This window comes from Oncorhynchus kisutch, linkage group LG10, assembly GCF_002021735.2.
Source record: "Oncorhynchus kisutch isolate 150728-3 linkage group LG10, Okis_V2, whole genome shotgun sequence".
Taxonomy (NCBI): domain Eukaryota; kingdom Metazoa; phylum Chordata; class Actinopteri; order Salmoniformes; family Salmonidae; genus Oncorhynchus; species Oncorhynchus kisutch.
Window position 1 is genome coordinate 7,627,932 of NC_034183.2, and position 19,090 is coordinate 7,647,021.

A 19,090-nucleotide genomic window follows, 5' to 3' on the forward strand; every position below is an offset into this window, starting at 1 on the left:
CAAATTATGGTAGGTCTACTTTATTACGTATTGGATCACAATTTTTTAAAACTTTTATATTACCGTGTAGTTTAGTAATTAAATGGTCTGACGGAGATGTGGACATACTCTGTATTCATATCCCAGAAGAAAGACATGATCTCACTAGAATACATTTTAATAGAAAGTTAGCAAAAATAGATAAGATCTTGCTACCATGGAAAGTAAAATGTCTATTTGTGGAAAATCACCCTGATGAACTCTTTAGTCATATCCCAGTTTACCTAAACTGGTATGTCGATGTCCTGAGAAATGTTCTTGTTACTTACAACCTCATGCTAATCACATTAGCCTACGCCAGCTCAACTGTCACTTGGGGGTGGGGCCTGCCTACACCTGACGATTTGTTTTTTAAATTATATGAGCAAAACATATTCCATTTTATTTGGAATGGCAACACAGACTAAATTAAATGGGCCTATTTTTATAATGAATATATATTTGGGGAGGCAGGGTAGCCTAGTGGTTAGAGAGTTGGACTAGTAACCGAAAGGTTGCAAGTTCAAACCCCTGAGCTGACAAGGTACAAATCTGTCCTTCTGCCCCTGAACAGGCATTTAACCCACTCTAGGCTGTCATTGAAAATAAGAATTTGTTCTTAACTGACTTGCCTAGTTAAATAAAGGTTAAAATAAATAAATGAATTTGGAGGGCAGAAATGTATAAATATTATAGCATTAGACCTCTCACTAAAAGCTTCAGTCATACAAAAGCTATACTTAAATCCAAACTGGTTCTCTAGCAGATTAGTAAGAATGTCTCACCCCCGTGTTCAAGAATGGTCTTTTTTCATTTATTCAGATTACAATCACTTTCAGTTATTTGACAACGAAATCAAAATATTGCTATTTTTAAAACAAGTTCGTTGCAATTTCAGTTTATTTCCATCCAGAAAAGAGGGAATAAATATTATAACAAATATTATGGTTAAACTCAAATATACTTAATTGATCATTATTATAAAAAATAAAAAAACATTTAAGTATAGGGCCTCCGAAGTGGCGCTGTAGTCTAAGACACTGGTCCTGGTTCAAGTCCAGGCTCTGTTGCAGCCGGCCGTGACCGGGAGACCCATCAGGCGGTGCACAATTGGCCCAGCATTGTCCAGGTTAGAGGGAGGGTTTGACTGTGACTGGCTGAAATGTCCTTGTCCTATTTCACTCTAGCAACTCCTTGTGGTGGGCCCGGTGCATGCACACTTGACTTTGGTTGCCAATTGTACAGTGTTTCCTCTGACACATTAGTGCAACTGGCATCCAGGTTAAGCGAGCAGTGTGTCAAGAAGTAGTGCGACTTGGCAGGGTCGTGAATTCTCATAGGGACTCCCAGTAGGTCGCTGAGAAGGTCGCTGTCCACCGCCCTGTGGTGCTGGAACAGACCCACGCAATTCTGGTTCTGTTGCTGTTCGCTTCAATGGCACTGAAACCTATTTTTACCACAAATAATTTCATTCCTTAAGAAGTTTTCATATTGTATAGAATAGGCCTACTTACATTATTAATCGAATGAAATAGTTTCTAAATTAATATATAAATGGTAGGTCATCAGTGTTGGGGACTAGTGAACAACATGTATGTAGTTCAACGAGTAATTTAACTACATTTTGCAGTAGCTTGGTGGTAGTTGAACTCAATTCAAATCTTGGTAGTGTTTTCAGTAATTAATAACTGTTTTACCATGGTGCGGTGTAGCTAACTACTGGAACTACACACTATTGTTATACCATGTAGCGGTGTAGCTAACTACTGTAACTACACACTACTGTTTTACCATGTAGCGGTGTAGCTAACTACTGTAACTACACACTACTGTTTTACCATGTAGCTAACTACTGGAACTACACACTACTGTTTTACCATGTAGCGGTGTAGCTAACTACTGTAACTACACACTACTGTTTTACCATGTAGCTAACTACTGGAACTACACACTACTGTTTTACCATGTAGCAGTCTAGCTAACTACTGGAACTACACACTACTGTTTTACCATGTAGTGGTTTAGCGAACTACACACTACTGTTTTACCATGTAGCGGTGTAGCCAACTACTGGAACTACACACTACTGTTTTACCATGTAGCTAACTACTGGAACTACACACTACTGTTTTACCATGTAGCTAACTACTGGAACTACACACTATTGTTTTACCATGTAGCGGTGCAGCTAACTACTGGAACTACACACTACTGTTTTACCATGTAGCTAACTACTGGAACTACACACTACTGTTTTACTGTGTAGCTAACTACTGGAACTACACACTATTTCATTTTTTTGTAAAAAGAACAGAAAATATGGCTGAAGTAGGCAAGAATTTCAGACATTAGACATCAGACCTGCCTAATCTCACTTGATTACACATTCAGCGAACATCTGACACCAGAATTATCTGTTGTTTTATTTAGCAATATGTGGTGTATGGTATTTCAAATGTATTACAGATACCAGAATTTATCATGAAGTAGTTTTTTTGGAGGTAGTGTACTACTTTTTAAAAGTAAGAGTAGCTTTAGTGTAGCGTAGCTTCTTCCAGTGTGTAGTAACAGAGTAGCTTCCCCAATCCCCAACACGTCACAGGCTACAGTCCATGACAAGAACAATAGAATCAAATGTGTTCTTCCACAATGGAGAAGGGCAGTAGGATATAAGGTTTCGAAGTAGCGCCGATGTAAGACCGCATAAGTAAATGCAACAAGATCCCCAAAATGTATTATTAATTCGTCCTTTTCAAATACTACCCCCCCCCCCCCCATCCTTCCCTCCCCTTCCCTCTCCTCTCTGTGCCTCTTTATGACTATACATAGCCAACACACTCTCCCCTACCTCACGCACGGACGCTTGAACCAACGCAGCAGTACAGACCGTTTTTCACAGACTGTTTTCCAGCAAAGTCCCCGCGGTCCCGGAGAAAGGAAGGAAGGAGTAAATAAAAATAATGTTTAAATCCTGACTAAAAATCGAATGGATTGGCGATCTATTCTGAGAGCTAATACGATTAGAGGAGTCTAGTCTTGGTACTGTCATTGCGGACATGGCTCTTAGTCGCGGTATGGCACCTTTCTCTCAGTTCCTCGGGGAGTGTTTCCCCTGTCAGTCCTTCGCCGCTACTGGAAATGGCGTTGAGATGCTGCTGAACAAGGAAGACGCAGTGAAGGCAGACTCTGCCAGGGAATAAACTACTATGAATATATGATTACCTATGTTTTTATTTGGGTTGGATTCTTAGTAGCGGTGGACAATACCATGGTGAATTACCAGAAATATATTACTGTTATGCAGCTGGCTCTGGGGGTGACCTCCTACAACAAAGAACATCATCTTCCTCCCAGGAAATCGTTGTGGTGAGTATGAATATGACTTAGTGCTTCTGCTGCCTGCTGCTGCGGATGATTCAGAATCATTATGGGATGCCGCCAGCCAGGCAGTTCAGGTTGAGCTGAGTAGATCAGGAGGGGATACTATAGAGAGGGGAATCCGGCAACGCGCCAAGCTGTCGCCTCCCGCACATCCTTTTATAATAAGAGGGTCATTGTTGGAGAAGAAAACAAAGAGAAAACCGTTATACGGTTATAAGATACGGTAGCTTGAGCAGACTAAATCTGCAAGATGAGCATTTTGTGTTTGTTTCACTCTGTGATATATATTTCAGAACCATCCAGTGACTTTATCTACCGCGGCCAGCCAGCCCTCTCTCTCTCTCTCTCTCTCTCTCTCTCTCTCTCTCTCTACAGTGTTACAATCAATAGGCTACAACAGCCTACTCTAGTGCTAGTCGATATGCTGTAAACTAGGTAAATTCCGCATGCCCTGAGTTTGCGTGCGTGTATGTATGTATGCGCGTGTGTTTGTTTGTTTGTTTCCGTGGGCGCGTGCATTAACGTGTACACTAGGGGTGGGTGATAGGCTATCAAGGAGCCAGTGTTTTATAGCGTTTTTTTATACAATAAAGCTATCCAAGTTGAGTGTATTTGTTCAATGCGTTATAGGCTTGTCATTGTTATTTCTGCTCCTCTGTAACCTCATGCTTCTGCTCCTCTGTAACCTTCTGCTCCTCTGGAACCTTCTGCTCCTCTGTAACCTCATGCTCCTCTGTAACCTTCTGCTCCTCTGTAACCTCATGCTCCTCTGGAACCTCATGCTCCTCTGGAACCTCATGCTCCTCTGGAACCTCATGCTCCTCTGTAACCTCATGCTCCTCTGTAACCTCATGCTCCTCTGTAACCTTCTGCTCCTCTGTAACCTCATGCTCCTCTGGAACCTCATGCTCCTCTGTAACCTCATGCTCCTCTGTAACCTCATGCTCCTCTGTAACCTTCTGCTCCTCTGGAACCTTCTGCTCCTCTGTAACCTTCTGCTCCTCTGTAACCTCATGCTCCTCTGTAACCTTCTGCTCCTCTGTAACCTTCTGCTCCTCTGGAACCTCATGCTCCTCTGGAACCTCATGCTCCTCTGTAACCTTCTGCTCCTCTGTAACCTTCTGCTCCTCTGTAACCTCATGCTCCTCTGGAACCTCATGCTCCTCTGTAACCTTCTGCTCCTCTGTAACCTCATGCTCCTCTGTAACCTTCTGCTCCTCTGGAACCTCATGCGCCTCTGGAACCTCATGCTCCTCTGTAACCTTCTGCTCCTCTGTAACCTTCTGCTCCTCTGTAACCTTCTGCTCCTCTGGAACCTCATGCTTCTGCTCCTCTGTAACCTCATGCTCCTCTGTAACCTCATGCTCCTCTGTAACCTCATGCTCCTCTGTAACCTTCTACTCCTCTGTAACCTCATGCTCCTCTGGAACCTCATGCTCCTCTGTAACCTTCTGCTCCTCTGTAACCTCATGCTCCTCTGTAACCTACTGCTCCTCTGTAACCTCATGCTCCTCTGGAACCTCATGCTCCTCTGTAACCTTCTGCTCCTCTGTAACCTCATGCTCCTCTGTAACCTTCTGCTCCTCTGGAACCTCATGCGCCTCTGGAACCTTCTGCTCCTCTGTAACCTCACGCTCCTCTGTAAACTTCTGCTCCTCTGGAACCTCATGCTCCTCTGTAACCTCATGCTCCTCTGTAACCTCACGCTCCTCTGTAACCTTCTGCTCCTCTGTAACCTCATGCTCCTCTGGAACCTTCTGCTCCTCTGTAACCTCATGCTCCTCTGTAACCTCATGCTCCTCTGTAACCTCATGCTCCTCTGTAACCTCATGCTCCTCTGTAACCTTCTGCTCCTCTGTAACCTTCTGCTCCTCTGTAATCTCATGCTCCTCTGTAACCTTCAGCTCCTCTGTAACCTCATGCTCCTCTGTAACCTCATGCTCCTCTGTAACCTTCTGCTCCTCTGTAACCTTCTGCTCCTCTGTAACCTTCTGCTCCTCTGTAACCTCATGCTCCTCTGTAACCTCATGCTCCTCTGTAATGTCATGCTCCTCTGTAATGTCATGCTTGAATCTATGCTTCTTAAATTCACTGACAGTTCAGCTACTTTCTCATATACACTTTCATTATCTAATCAATTGCATACAGTCCTGTGTTAAATCATCAATACCTCCCTTTGTAAATTACAGTAAATGTAAGTAATTCATTAATAAAGATTTAAAATGGAAAAAATATATTTTCCTGTCCTGTTTTTCTTGTCCGTTGTAAAACTGTGAAGCGCAGCAGATCAGCAGGCCTTTATCAACCTACCCGTCTGTGTCCCAAATGGCACCCTATTGCCTACGTAGTGCACTACTTTAGACCCAGAGTAGTGCACTACGTTTGACCCAGGGTAGTGCACTACGTTTGACCCAGGGTAGTGCACTACATAGGGAATAGGGTGCCATTTGGGACAACATAGGACCCCTCTCATCTACATCTTCATTAAAACATTCATACTCTTCTCTGTGTGGTTGTGCCTTCTTTCTTTCTTGCCCTCCATTTCAAATCAAACGGCTTCCATGTATTTCTTTGTATGCATAATTAAAGCATTGTGTGTGATTCTACCTCCAGGGCCTGTAGAAACGCATCTCACAGTAGAGGAGTGCTGATCTAGGATCCTTTTTGCCTTTTAAAATCATAATGAATAAGATTACATGGACGGGAGGGGGGGGGGGGGTCTGATCCTAGATCAGCACACAATGTCCTTTATTTAACTAGACAAGTCGGCTAAGAACAAATTCTTATTTACAATGACGGCCTACCCCCTCGGCCATACCCGGACTCCCAGTCACAGCTGGTTGTGATACAGCCTGGAATCAAACCAGGGTCTGTAGTGACACCTCTAGCACTGAGATGCAGTGGCTTAAACCACTGCACCACCCGGGAGTCCTACTCTGAGATGCAGTGCCTTAAACCACTGCACCACCCGGGAGTCCTACTCTGAGATGCAGTGCCTTAAACCACTGCACCACTCGGGAGTCCTACTCTGAGATGCAGTGCCTTAAACCACTGCACCACCCGGGAGTCCTACTCTGAGATGCAGTGCCTTAAACCACTGCACCACCCGGGAGTCCTACTCTGAGATGCAGTGCCTTAAACCACTGCACCACCCGGGAGTCCTACTCTGAGATGCAGTGCCTTAAACCACTGCACCACCCGGGAGTCCTACTCTGAGATGCTTTATGACTTCCTGTCCCGTCCTGTCCCGTCCTGTCTCGTCCTGTCCCGTCCTGTCCCGTCCTGTCTCGTCCTGTCTTGTCCCGTCCTGTCCCGTCCTGTCCTGTCAGACAAGGGGTACTGATCTTGGACCAGGTCTTTCCCGTCCTGTCCCGTCCTGTCCTGTCAGACAAGGGGTACTGATCTTGGACCAGGTCTTTCCTGTCCGTGTAATCTGATTCATCACTCCTACAGACCCAGAAAAACGATCCGTCTTATAAATGTCACTCACTGTTGCGGTAAGCAGAAAATCTCTGTAGTCTGTAGCTGTGGAGAGAGAGAGAGAGAGAGAGAGAGAGACAGAGAGAGAGAGAGAGAGAGAAGGGTTTATGTGCTTACGACAAGATTACTATCCTGTTGAAAAGAAAACAAGACGGTTAATTTTTGAGTCAATAAACTCATCGGCACAATGCTGCTGCTTTTGTTAGTCTCTGTCTGACAAAACAAAGTGGGAGACAAATGTTCCCCCAGTAATGCTGTGACACTTTGGCATGGCTCCATAGTGGTTAGGCTTATGTCTTTATCAACTCTCAATTCCTATAAGAACTGATTAGAACAGAATAGTTTCAAATAGAAGAGAAAGATTAGATTGTATTTAAGCTCGTCTTAACAGTGGGGAGGCTCTCTGATCTCAGTGCAGGTCTAAGCCGGTCTAACAGCGGGGAGGCTCTCTGATCTCAGTGCAGGTCTAAGCCGGTCTAACAGTGGGGAGGCTCTCTGATCTCAGTGCAGGTCTAAGCCGGTCTAACAGCGGGGAGGCTCTCTGATCTCAGTGCAGGTCTAAGCCGGTCTAACAGTGGGGAGGCTCTCTGATCTCAGTGCAGGTCTAAGCCGGTCTAACAGTGGGGAGGCTCTCTGATCTCCTTCATTTTCTGTGCTCGTTAATAGTAAGGGTGCTAGATGATCTCCTTCACGTCATTGTATGGCGTTGTACTGTTACCATCGGGTCTTATTCAACCTCCTCGCATCTTGCTCTTGTAAACCCAGTACTCCCACTCATTCCACTCAATGTTCTGCATTGACTCAAATGGGAATGTCCATTCTAGTAACAATGTTTCTATCCACGAAACAGTGCTCCAGTAACCAGAGAGGGATGAATGTCACCACATTCCATGCAGGGACCAACCATAGAAATACAATTCCTAGAATGGCCCCCCCCAGGATATGAATGGGGAAACCCAGTTCCAGTCATTACATTTTTATGGGACCGACTACCATGCGGGGCCGATCCCAGTTTGATCCCTCCGAGTCCCGTTGGTCCTAACCCTTCAATGTTTGCAGACCTGTGAGGTAGAATCAATATGGTGGAATCTTTACCACTACCACCATCACAGAGTTTTCAAACCCAGAGGTGTAACATCGCGTCTCGAAGCCAACTCGACAGACCAGACCAGGCTTTAGGGTTTGGCAAGTCAGTGGGAGAAGTAAAAACATGTCCTTAGTTGTTAATTTTCTAGAATTCTTAAGGCACAACTTAGATTCGAGCCAATGTCTTCAGTAGCTGACCTATAGACATGACCTATAGACCTATAGACATGACCTATAGACATGACCTATAGACCTATAGAAATGACCTATAGACCTATAGACATGACCTATAGACCTATAGACATGAACTACAGATTAAAGGCATGACCTATATATTAAAGGCACGCCCTATAGATTAAAGGCATGCCCTACAGATTAAAGGCACGCCCTATAGATTAAAGGCATGCCCTATAGATTAAAGGCACGCCCTATAGATTAAAGGCACGCCCTATAGATTAAAGGCACGCCCTATAGATTAAAGGCATGCCCTATAGATTAAAGGCATGCCCTACAGATTAAAGGCATGCCCTACAGATTAAAAGCATGCCCTACAGATTAAAGGCATGCCCTACAGATTAAAGGCATGCCCTATAGATTAAAGGCATGCCCTATAGATTAAAGGCACGCCCTATAGATTAAAGGCATATTGGAGCCAATGTCTAATTAGCTGAACCTGTTATTACTTCAACCTTGTGAAAGTGACAAACTGACACGTTTTCATGTTTGTCAACAACTTTTATATCGAAGGAGTGCCTTACATTTTGACGGTCTGCACACGCGCAGTTCGGCTCGACACGACCGTTAGACCAGATGACGTGTTTCTGCACATGCGCTACGCTAGCTAACGTCGCCGACAAGTGTGCTCTGAGATTTCGATTGGAGAAGCAGGTTCTGCACATCGTCATACTGTGCTGTCTTTGTCTACACCCTCCTCAGTACTTGTACCTACCTGGACCATTCAGACATAAGGCACAATGAAGGGACCGATTTGGGAACGACTGCTCTCTTGCATCCCCATATGGCAGGGGTCAGGGGTCAGGTAGGCAGGGACCAACCACCATGGTGATGTGCTCCTGTATCCCCGGCAGCAGGGTTCAGGGGTCAGGGCAGTCTGTCAGCCTGTTGTTGCTCTGATCAAATGCAGCAGCTCTTTATCTCTAGGCCTGTTTAGTTAATCACATTCCTTAGTCATACTCTTATTAGCCTAATTCTTCCCCCGGGACAGAGAAGAGAGGAACAGAGGGCTCTGGTACAGAGAGGAGAGGAACAGGGGGCTCTGGTACAGAGAGGGGAGGAACAGGGGGCTCTGGTACAGAGAGGGGAGGAACAGGGGGATCTACCTACCAGTACTGTTACAGACCAGACTATAGGTTACCTAGCTACCAGTACTGTTACAGACCAGACTATAGGTTACCTAGCTACCAGTACTGTTACAGACCAGACTATAGGTTACCTAGCTACCAGTACTGTTACAGACCAGACTATAGGTTACCTAGCTACCAGTACTGTTACAGACCAGACTATAGGTTACCTAGCTACCAGTACTGTTACAGACCAGACTATAGGTTACCTACCTACCAGTACTGTTACAGACCAGACTATAGGTTACCTACCTACCAGTACTGTTACAGACCAGACTATAGGTTACCTACCTACCAGTACTGTTACAGACCAGACTATAGGTTACCTACCGGTACTGTTACAGACCAGACTATAGGTTACCTAGCTACCAGTACTGTTACAGACCAGACTATAGGTTACCTAGCTACCAGTACTGTTACAGACCAGACTATAGGTTACCTACCAGTACTGTTACAGACTAGACTATAGGTTACCTAGCTACCAGTACTGTTACAGACCAGACTATAGGTTACCTAACAGTATTGTTACAGACCAGACTATAGGTTACCTACCAGTACTGTTACAGACCAGACTATAGGTTACCTACCAGTACTGTTACAGACCAGACTATAGGTTACCTACCTACCAGTACTGTTACAGACAGTACTGTTACAGACCAGACTATAGGTTACCTAGCTACCAGTACTGTTACAGACCAGACTATAGGTTACCTACCAGTACTGTTACAGACCAGACTATAGGTTACCTAGCTACCAGTACTGTTACAGACCCAACTGTAGGCTATAGGTCAATAAAAAACAATTGCTCTGTCGCCTTGGCTAAATTAAAACAAATTCCTATGGCCCTGACGCTGAATAAAACAAAAGTACTATTTGTAGGCTGTGACCTAGTAGAAATTGGCTGCGTCCCACCAGTGGGTCCCGACCCTCCTTTTGGGAAACACAGGGCTAAACTGGACCATTCCGGCTCAGAATTAAAACATCATACAACCTTTGTCCTTCCTCCTCCTCCTCGTCGTTTAAGGTGGTCTGCTGCTGAATAAATTATAGCGTCAGAGCGTCTTCTCCGGTGGCTATCGGTTACATCATCACTGAGGTCAAGCTGAGGACAGGTGGACGCACCTGCTACAACTTGCTCCGCCCACAGGCCAGACAGTAAACATATTTGTTTTGTATTTAACCAGGTCAGAAGACATCTCACAGGGGAGACCTGGCAGAGAGGGCTGCTCAGTACAAAAACTAAACACACGTCATACAGTACCTTTGACCTAATGGAACAGAATCTGATGTTTAGATGATGTATTAAATGCATGGCTCTGGATTGAAACAAGACTGCTAAAATGACCCAAATACCAACCAACCTTCCACCCTCCCTCTGACTAGTGAGGATATTGATTTTTCAAAATAAATCTTGATTAAGTTAAAGACCGACCATTTTAGGATCACACATCTCTAATCAAACATTTTCTTCAAACATAACCCTAACCCTAACCCATAAACCTCACCATAATCTCAACAACCTGACCATAAACCTCAACAACCTGACCATAAACCTCAACAACCTGACCATAAACCTCAACAACCTGACCATAAACCTCAACAACCTGACCATAAACCTCAACAACCTGACCATAAACCTCAACAACCTGACCATAAACCTCAACAACCTCACCATAAACCTCGACCATCTCACCATAAACCTCGACCATCTCACCATAAACCTCCTTGTATATTGTTGATGTTTTGCATAACATGCCAATACATACACAATCATTGAGTTTAAATGAAAAATGAATAAGTCAATGTGTTTAGTGTTTAGTGGATGGGCTAACAGTCATTTAGTCACAGGAAATGTTAGATAAATCCACAGGAGATGTTTGCTAGCTTGCTTTTTATATATTTATATATATATATATATATATTTTTTTTTAAAGAAGGTAGAGGCTTGGTTGACATTTTAATATCTGCTCTGAGGCAATGTCTTGATGCGATGTTATCTTCCTCAGATAACCGCAGACTAATTTAGTAGTAGAACACGTGAATATCCCAAAGGGATAAAAAGGAGATTAGTCTTTGCAGCAGAATCAGGAAAACATTTTCTTATTCAAGTACATTCAGTCTAGGGACGCTGAATACACAACATAAGTACGCACTGCAGCACATGGTTATGAAGGCTATATTAAATAGAAGCACATATAGTTGAGAGTGCTGAGTGTGTATTCCACGTGTGAGCGTTATGCATAGTGTTATGTATGAATGTTAATTTGAGCTCAATTCCACTTCTCCCGGTGTGTGTGTGTGTGTGTGTGTGTGGTGGTGGGGGGGGGGGGGGGGGTGTATCAGAATCATCAACATACGGTACATTATAATATAGAGGATAAACAGTAAGCATGGTTTAGATATACATCACATTCCTATATTCACTGCATATGTTGCAAGGCCTGGGGCCTAGACTAGGGGCCTAGACTGAGGGCCTAGGGGCCTAGACTGAGGGACTAGGGGCCTAGACTGAGGGACTAGGGGCCTAGACTGAGGGCCTAGACTGAGGGCCTAGGGGCCTAGACTGAGGGACTAGGGGCCTAGAATGAGGGACTAGGGGCCTAGACTGAGGGCCTAGACTGAGGGCCTAGGGGCCTAGACTGAGGGACTAGGGGCCTAGACTGAGGGCCTAGACTGAGGGCCTAGGGGCCTAGACTGAGGGACTAGGGGCCTAGACTGAGGGACTAGGGGCCTAGACTGAGGGACTAAACTGAGGGCCTAGACTGGGGGCCTAGACTGAGGGCCTAGACTGGGGGCCTAGACTGAGGGCCTAGACTGGGGGCCTAGACTGAGGGCCTAGACTGAGGGCCTAGACTGAGGGACCAGGGGCCTAGACTGAGGGCCTAGACTGAGGGCCTAGACTGAGGGTCTAGACTGAGGGACTAGACTGAGGGCCTAGACTGAGGGCCTAGACTGAGGGCCTAGACTGAGGGACCAGGGGCCTAGACTGAGGGCCTAGACTGAGGGCCTAGACTGAGGGACCAGGGGCCTAGACTGAGGGCCTAGACTGAGGGCCTAGACTGAGAGACTGAGGGACTAGACTGAGGGCCTACACTGGAGGCCTAGACTGAGGGACTAGGGGCTTAGACTGAGGGACTAGGGGCCTAGACTGAGAGACTGAGGGCCTAGACTGGGGGCCTAGACTGAGGGACTAGGGGCCTAGACTGAGAGACTAGGGGCCTAGACTGAGGGACTAGGGGCCTAGACTGAGAGACTAGGGGCCTAGACTGAGGGCCTAGACTGAGGGCCTAGACTGAGGGACTAGACTGAGGGACTAGACTGAGAGACTGAGGGACTAGGAGCCTGGGGCCTACACTGGAGGCCTAGACTGAGGGACTAGGGGCCTAGACTGAGAGACTGAGGGCCTAGACTGGGGGCCTAGACTGAGGGACTAGGGGCCTAGACTGAGAGACTAGGGGCCTAGACTGAGGGACTAGGGGCCTAGACTGAGAGACTAGGGGCCTAGACTGAGGGCCTAGACTGAGGGACTAGGGGCCTAGACTGAGGGACTAGGGGCCTAGACTGAGGGCCTAGACTGAGGGCCTAGCGGCCTAGACTGAGGGACTAGGGGCCTAGAATGAGGGACTAGGGGCCTAGACTGAGGGCCTAGACTGAGGGCCTAGGGGCCTAGACTGAGGGACTAGGGGCCTAGACTGAGGGCCTAGACTGAGGGCCTAGGGGCCTAGACTGAGGGACTAGGGGCCTAGACTGAGGGACTAGGGGCCTAGACTGAGGGACTAGACTGAGGGCCTAGACTGGGGGCCTAGACCGAGGGCCTAGACTGGGGGCCTAGACTGAGGGCCTAGACTGGGGGCCTAGACTGAGGGCCTAGACTGAGGGCCTAGACTGAGGGACCAGGGGCCTAGACTGAGGGCCTAGACTGAGGGCCTAGACTGAGGGTCTAGACTGAGGGACTAGACTGAGGGCCTAGACTGAGGGCCTAGACTGAGGGCCTAGACTGAGGGACCAGGGGCCTAGACTGAGGGCCTAGACTGAGGGCCTAGACTGAGGGACCAGGGGCCTAGACTGAGGGCCTAGACTGAGGGCCTAGACTGAGGGACTAGACTGAGGGACTAGACTGAGGGCCTACACTGGAGGCCTAGACTGAGGGACTAGGGGCTTAGACTGAGGGACTAGGGGCCTAGACTGAGAGACTGAGGGCCTAGACTGGGGGCCTAGACTGAGGGACTAGGGGCCTAGACTGAGAGACTAGGGGCCTAGACTGAGGGACTAGGGGCCTAGACTGAGAGACTAGGGGCCTAGACTGAGGGCCTAGACTGAGGGCCTAGACTGAGGGACTAGACTGAGGGACTAGACTGAGAGACTGAGGGACTAGGAGCCTGGGGCCTACACTGGAGGCCTAGACTGAGGGACTAGGGGCCTAGACTGAGAGACTGAGGGCCTAGACTGGGGGCCTAGACTGAGGGACTAGGGGCCTAGACTGAGAGACTAGGGGCCTAGACTGAGGGACTAGGGGCCTAGACTGAGAGACTAGGGGCCTAGACTGAGGGACTAGGAGCCTGGGGCCTACACTAGAGGCCTAGACTGAGGGACTAGGGGCCTAGACAGAGACTAAGGGCTAGACTAAGGGCTAGACTAAGGGACTAGACTAAGGGGCTAGACTAAGGGCCTAGACTAAGGGATAGACTAAGGGCTAGACTAAGGGACTAGACTAAGGGACTAGACTAAGGGCCTAGACTAAGGGTCTAGACTAAGGGGCTATAGTAAGGGCCTGGGGCCTAGACTAAGGATAATTGGAACACTGGAATGTGAGATGTGATCTACACCTTGATTAGACTGATACAATTTTTTTTACTCATTATTTTGTTGAATGATTTTCAATTTGAGTGTCAATATTTCTATATAGCCTACCCTTTGTCGTTGTGAAATAATGCGAGTAGGACAGGTGTGGCTTCGTAACAATGATCACAGGAGCAGATGCTCAGCGATTTGACAGCTCCAATGCAGTTCCATCGCTGAAACAGTCATAAACATCAGCTTCGCGGGTGTTGCCCTTTAACGCTCGATCGGATTGAATCTAGGCCTAAAATGAATCTAGGCCTAAGATGAATCTAGGCCTAAAATGAATCTAGGCCTAAAATGAATCTAGGCCTAAAATGAATCTAGGCCTAAGATGAATCTAGGCCTAAAATGAATCTAGGCCTAAGATGAATCTAGGCCTAAAATGAATCTAGGCCTAAGATGAATCTAGGCCTAAAATGAATCTAGGCCTAAGATGAATCTAGGCCTAAGATTAATCTAGGCCTAAAATGAATCTAGGCCTAAAATGAATCTAGGCCTAAAATGAATCTAGGCCTAAAATGAATCTAGGCCTAAGATGAATCTAGGCCTAAAATGAATCTAGGCCTAAGATGAATCTAGGCCTAAAATGAATCTAGGCCTAAGATGAATCTAGGCCTAAAATGAATCTAGGCCTAAGATGAATCTAGGCCTAAAATGAATCTAGGCCTAAAATGAATCTAGGCCTAAAATGAATCTAGGCCTAAGATGAATCTAGGCCTAAAATGAATCTAGGCCTAAAATGAATCTAGGCCTAAGATGAATCTAGGCCTAAAATGAATCTAGGCCTAAGATGAATCTAGGCGTAAAATGAATCTAGGCCTAAAATGAATCTAGGCCTAAAATGAATCTAGGCCTAAGATGAATCTAGGCCTAAAATGAATCTAGGCCTAAAATGAATCTAGGCCTAAGATGAATCTAGGCCTAAAATGAATCTAGGCCTAAAATGAATCTAGGCCTAAAATGAATCTAGGCCTAAAATGAATCTAGGCCTAAAATGAATCTAGGCCTAAGATGAATCTAGGCCTAAAATGAATCTAGGCCTAAAATGAATCTAGGCCTAAGATGAATCTAGGCCTAAGATGAATCTAGGCCTAAAATGAATCTAGGCCTAAAATGAATCTAGGCCTAAGATGAATCTAGGCCTAAAATGAATCTAGGCCTAAGATGAATCTAGGCGTAAAATGAATCTAGGCCTAAAATGAATCCAGGCCTAAAATGAATCTAGGCCTAAGATGAATCTAGGCGTAAAATGAATCTAGGCCTAAGATGAATCTAGGCCTAAGCGAAAGTGCTGATTGTGCAGAGTGCCGGTGCAGGAGTATATTGTTTAATGTGTGGATATTTATTCACCATGCATGCACATTATACATGGTTTACTGTTCCATTACTCCATCTATGAGCCGTTCCCTGTGCCTGCTCCCATTGGCCAGTGCTATGGGGACACAGTGAGTTACTTCCTGACCTGCCAAACTCACATCTAGTGGTCAGACAGAGGGCTAAGACATGGATTGAAGAAGCTGTCAGTTCTTATTTTAGTACTGCTAAAATTAGCCAGTAACCCTAATGATGTTAATTTTACAGTGCCAGGCAGTGTTTTAGAGTGAATATTCCCATACATAAAATGTTTAAAAAAAAAGTTATGCACGCATGACTAAGTTGCTTTGGATAAAAGTGTCTGTTAAATGGCATGTACAGTATGAGTCAAATGTATGGACACAGCTACTCATTCAAGGGTTTTTATTTATTTTGGGGACTATTTTCTACATTGTAGAATAATAGTAATAGTGAAGACATCAAACCTATGAAATAACACATAACACATTAACGTGCTACCAGGTGCATGAAGCAAAATGTAGGCTTCTTAATAACAGAGTTTTACCTAACTGAAAAAAATACCCTGATCAAAAGGTTACTTGAAGCTGAAACTTTGCTCAGTAAGTACCGTTATAAATTGTTGGAAGCATCCAGACTACCAGTGGGTTAACAGGCATTCTAATACACACTCTAGCTCATGTGTCACCCAGGCAACCAGAGGTAGATTTAACCAGGCAGAACCAGAGGTAGATTTAACCACGCAACAGAGGTAGATTTAACCAGGCAACACCAGAGGTAGATTTAACCACGCAGAACCAGAGGTAGATTTAACCACGCAACACCAGAGGTAGATTTAACCAGGCAACAGAGGTAGATTTAACCAGGCAACACCAGAGGTAGATTTAACCACGCAGAACCAGAGGTAGATTTAACCAGGCAACAGAGGTAGATTTAACCACGCAACAACAGAGGTAGATTTAACCAGGCAACACCAGAGGTAGATTTAACCACGCAGAACCAGAGGTAGATTTAACCAGGCAACAGAGGTAGATTTAACCAGGCAACACCAGAGGTAGATTTAACCACGCAGAACCAGAGGTAGATTTAACCACGCAGAACCAGAGGTAGATTTAACCAGGCAGAACCAGAGGTAGATTTAACCACGCAACACCAGAGGTAGATTTAACCTGGCAACCAGAGGTAGATTTAACCACGCAACACCAGAGGTAGATTTAACCACGCAACACCAGAGGTAGATTTAACCAGGCAACAGAGGTAGATTTAACCACGCAACACCAGAGGTAGATTTAACCAGGCAACAGAGGTAGATGTAACCAGGCAACACCAGAGGTAGATTTAACCAGGCAGAACCAGAGGTAGATTTAACCACGCAGAACCAGAGGTAGATTTAACCACGCAACACCAGAGGTAGATTTAACCAGGCAACAGAGGTAGATTTAACCAGGCAACACCAGAGGTAGGTTTAACCACGCAGAACCAGAGGTAGATTTAACCAGGCAGAACCAGAGGTAGATTTAACCTGGCAGAACCAGAGGTAGATTTAACCAGGCAGAACCAGAGGTAGATTTAACCAGGCAGAACCAGAGGTAGATTTAACCACGCAGAACCAGAGGTAGATTTAACCACGCAGAACCAGAGGTAGATTTAACCAGGCAACAGAGGTAGATTTAACCAGGCAACACCAGAGGTAGATTTAACCAGGCAACAGAGGTAGATTTAACCAGGCAACACCAGAGGTAGATTTAACCACGCAGAACCAGAGGTAGATTTAACCAGGCAGAACCAGAGGTAGATTTAACCAGGCAGAACCAGAGGTAGATTTAACCAGGCAACAGAGGTAGATTTAACCAGGCAACACCAGAGGTAGATTTAACCACGCAGAACCAGAGGTAGATTTAACCACGCAGAACCAGAGGTAGATTTAACCAGGCAGAACCAGAGGTAGATTTAACCACGCAACACCAGAGGTAGATTTAACCTGGCAACCAGAGGTAGATTTAACCACGCAACACCAGAGGTAGATTTAACCACGCAACACCAGAGGTAGATTTAACCAGGCAACAGAGGTAGATTTAACCACGCAACACCAGAGGTAGATTTAACCAGGCAACAGAGGTAGATGTAACCAGGCAACACCAGAGGTAGATTTAACCAGGCAGAACCAGAGGTAGATTTAACCACGCAGAACCAGAGGTAGATTTAACCACGCAACACCAGAGGTAGATTTAACCAGGCAACAGAGGTAGATTTAACCAGGCAACACCAGAGGTAGGTTTAACCACGCAGAACCAGAGGTAGATTTAACCAGGCAGAACCAGAGGTAGATTTAACCTGGCAGAACCAGAGGTAGATTTAACCAGGCAGAACCAGAGGTAGATTTAACCAGGCAGAACCAGAGGTAGATTTAACCACGCAGAACCAGAGGTAGATTTAACCACGCAGAACCAGAGGTAGATTTAACCAGGCAACAGAGGTAGATTTAACCAGGCAACACCAGAGGTAGATTTAACCAGGCAACAGAGGTAGATTTAACCAGGCAACACCAGAGGTAGATTTAACCACGCAGAACCAGAGGTAGATTTAACCAGGCAGAACCAGAGGTAGATTTAACCAGGCAGAACCAGAGGTAGATTTAACCAGGCAGAACCAGAGGTAGATTTAACCAGGCAGAACCAGAGGTAGATTTAACCACGCAGAACCAGAGGTAGATTTAACCAGGCAGAACCAGAGGTAGATTTAACCACGCAGAACCAGAGGTAGATTTAACCACGCAGAACCAGAGGTAGATTTAACCTGGCAGAACCAGAGGTAGATTTAACCTGGCAGAACCAGAGGTAGTTTTAACCACGCAGAACCAGAGGTAGATTTAACCAGGCAGAACCAGAGGTAGATTTAACCAGGCAACCAGAGGTAGATTTAACCACGCAGAACCAGAGGTAGATTTAACCAGGCAGAACCAGAGGTAGATTTAACCAGGCAGAACCAGAGGTAGATTTAACCAGGCAGAACCAGAGGTAGATTTAACCAGGCAGAACCAGAGGTAGATTTAACCAGGCAGAACCAGAGGTAGATTTAACCAGGCAGAACCAGAGGTAGATTTAACCAGGCAGAACCAGAGGTAGATTTAACCAGGCAGAACCAGAGGTAGATTTAACCAGGCAGAACCAGAGGTAGATTTAACCAGGCAGAACCAGAGGTAGATTTAACCAGGCAACCAGAGGTAGATTTAACCAGGCAGAACCAGAGGTAGATTTAACCAGGCAGAACCAGAGGTAGATTTAACCAGGCAACACCAGAGGTAGATTTAACCAGGCAGAACCAGAGGTAGATTTAACCTGACAGAACCAGAGGTAGATTTAAGCAGAGACCGTGTGAAGAACATTGCTGTGTACAGTGGAAACTACAAAAGTATCGGGGCAATGAAACCTTTTTGTTGTTGTTTTGGCTCTGTTCTCCAGCACTTTGGGTTTGAGATGATGCAGACTGTGCAGACTGTCAGCTTTAATCTGAGGCTATTGTCATCTATATATCCGATGAACCGTTTAGAATTTACAGCACATTTTGTACTTCGTCCCCCCATTTTAAGG

At 45.7% G+C, this 19,090-nt stretch overlaps 1 protein-coding gene across 1 annotated transcript in view; it reads left to right on the top strand.

The window, feature by feature from the left end:
- Positions 1–2,840: 2,840 nt before the first annotated feature.
- The window catches only part of LOC109898230 (tight junction protein ZO-1), a 199,749-nt gene continuing 183,499 nt past the window's right edge, over positions 2,841–19,090 (top strand). The window contains exon 1 of the mRNA XM_031832992.1: positions 2,841–3,384. Within this exon, the coding sequence (XP_031688852.1) occupies positions 3,233–3,384 (152 nt within the window). The 5' untranslated portion in view covers positions 2,841–3,232. The remainder of the gene's footprint in view (positions 3,385–19,090) is intronic.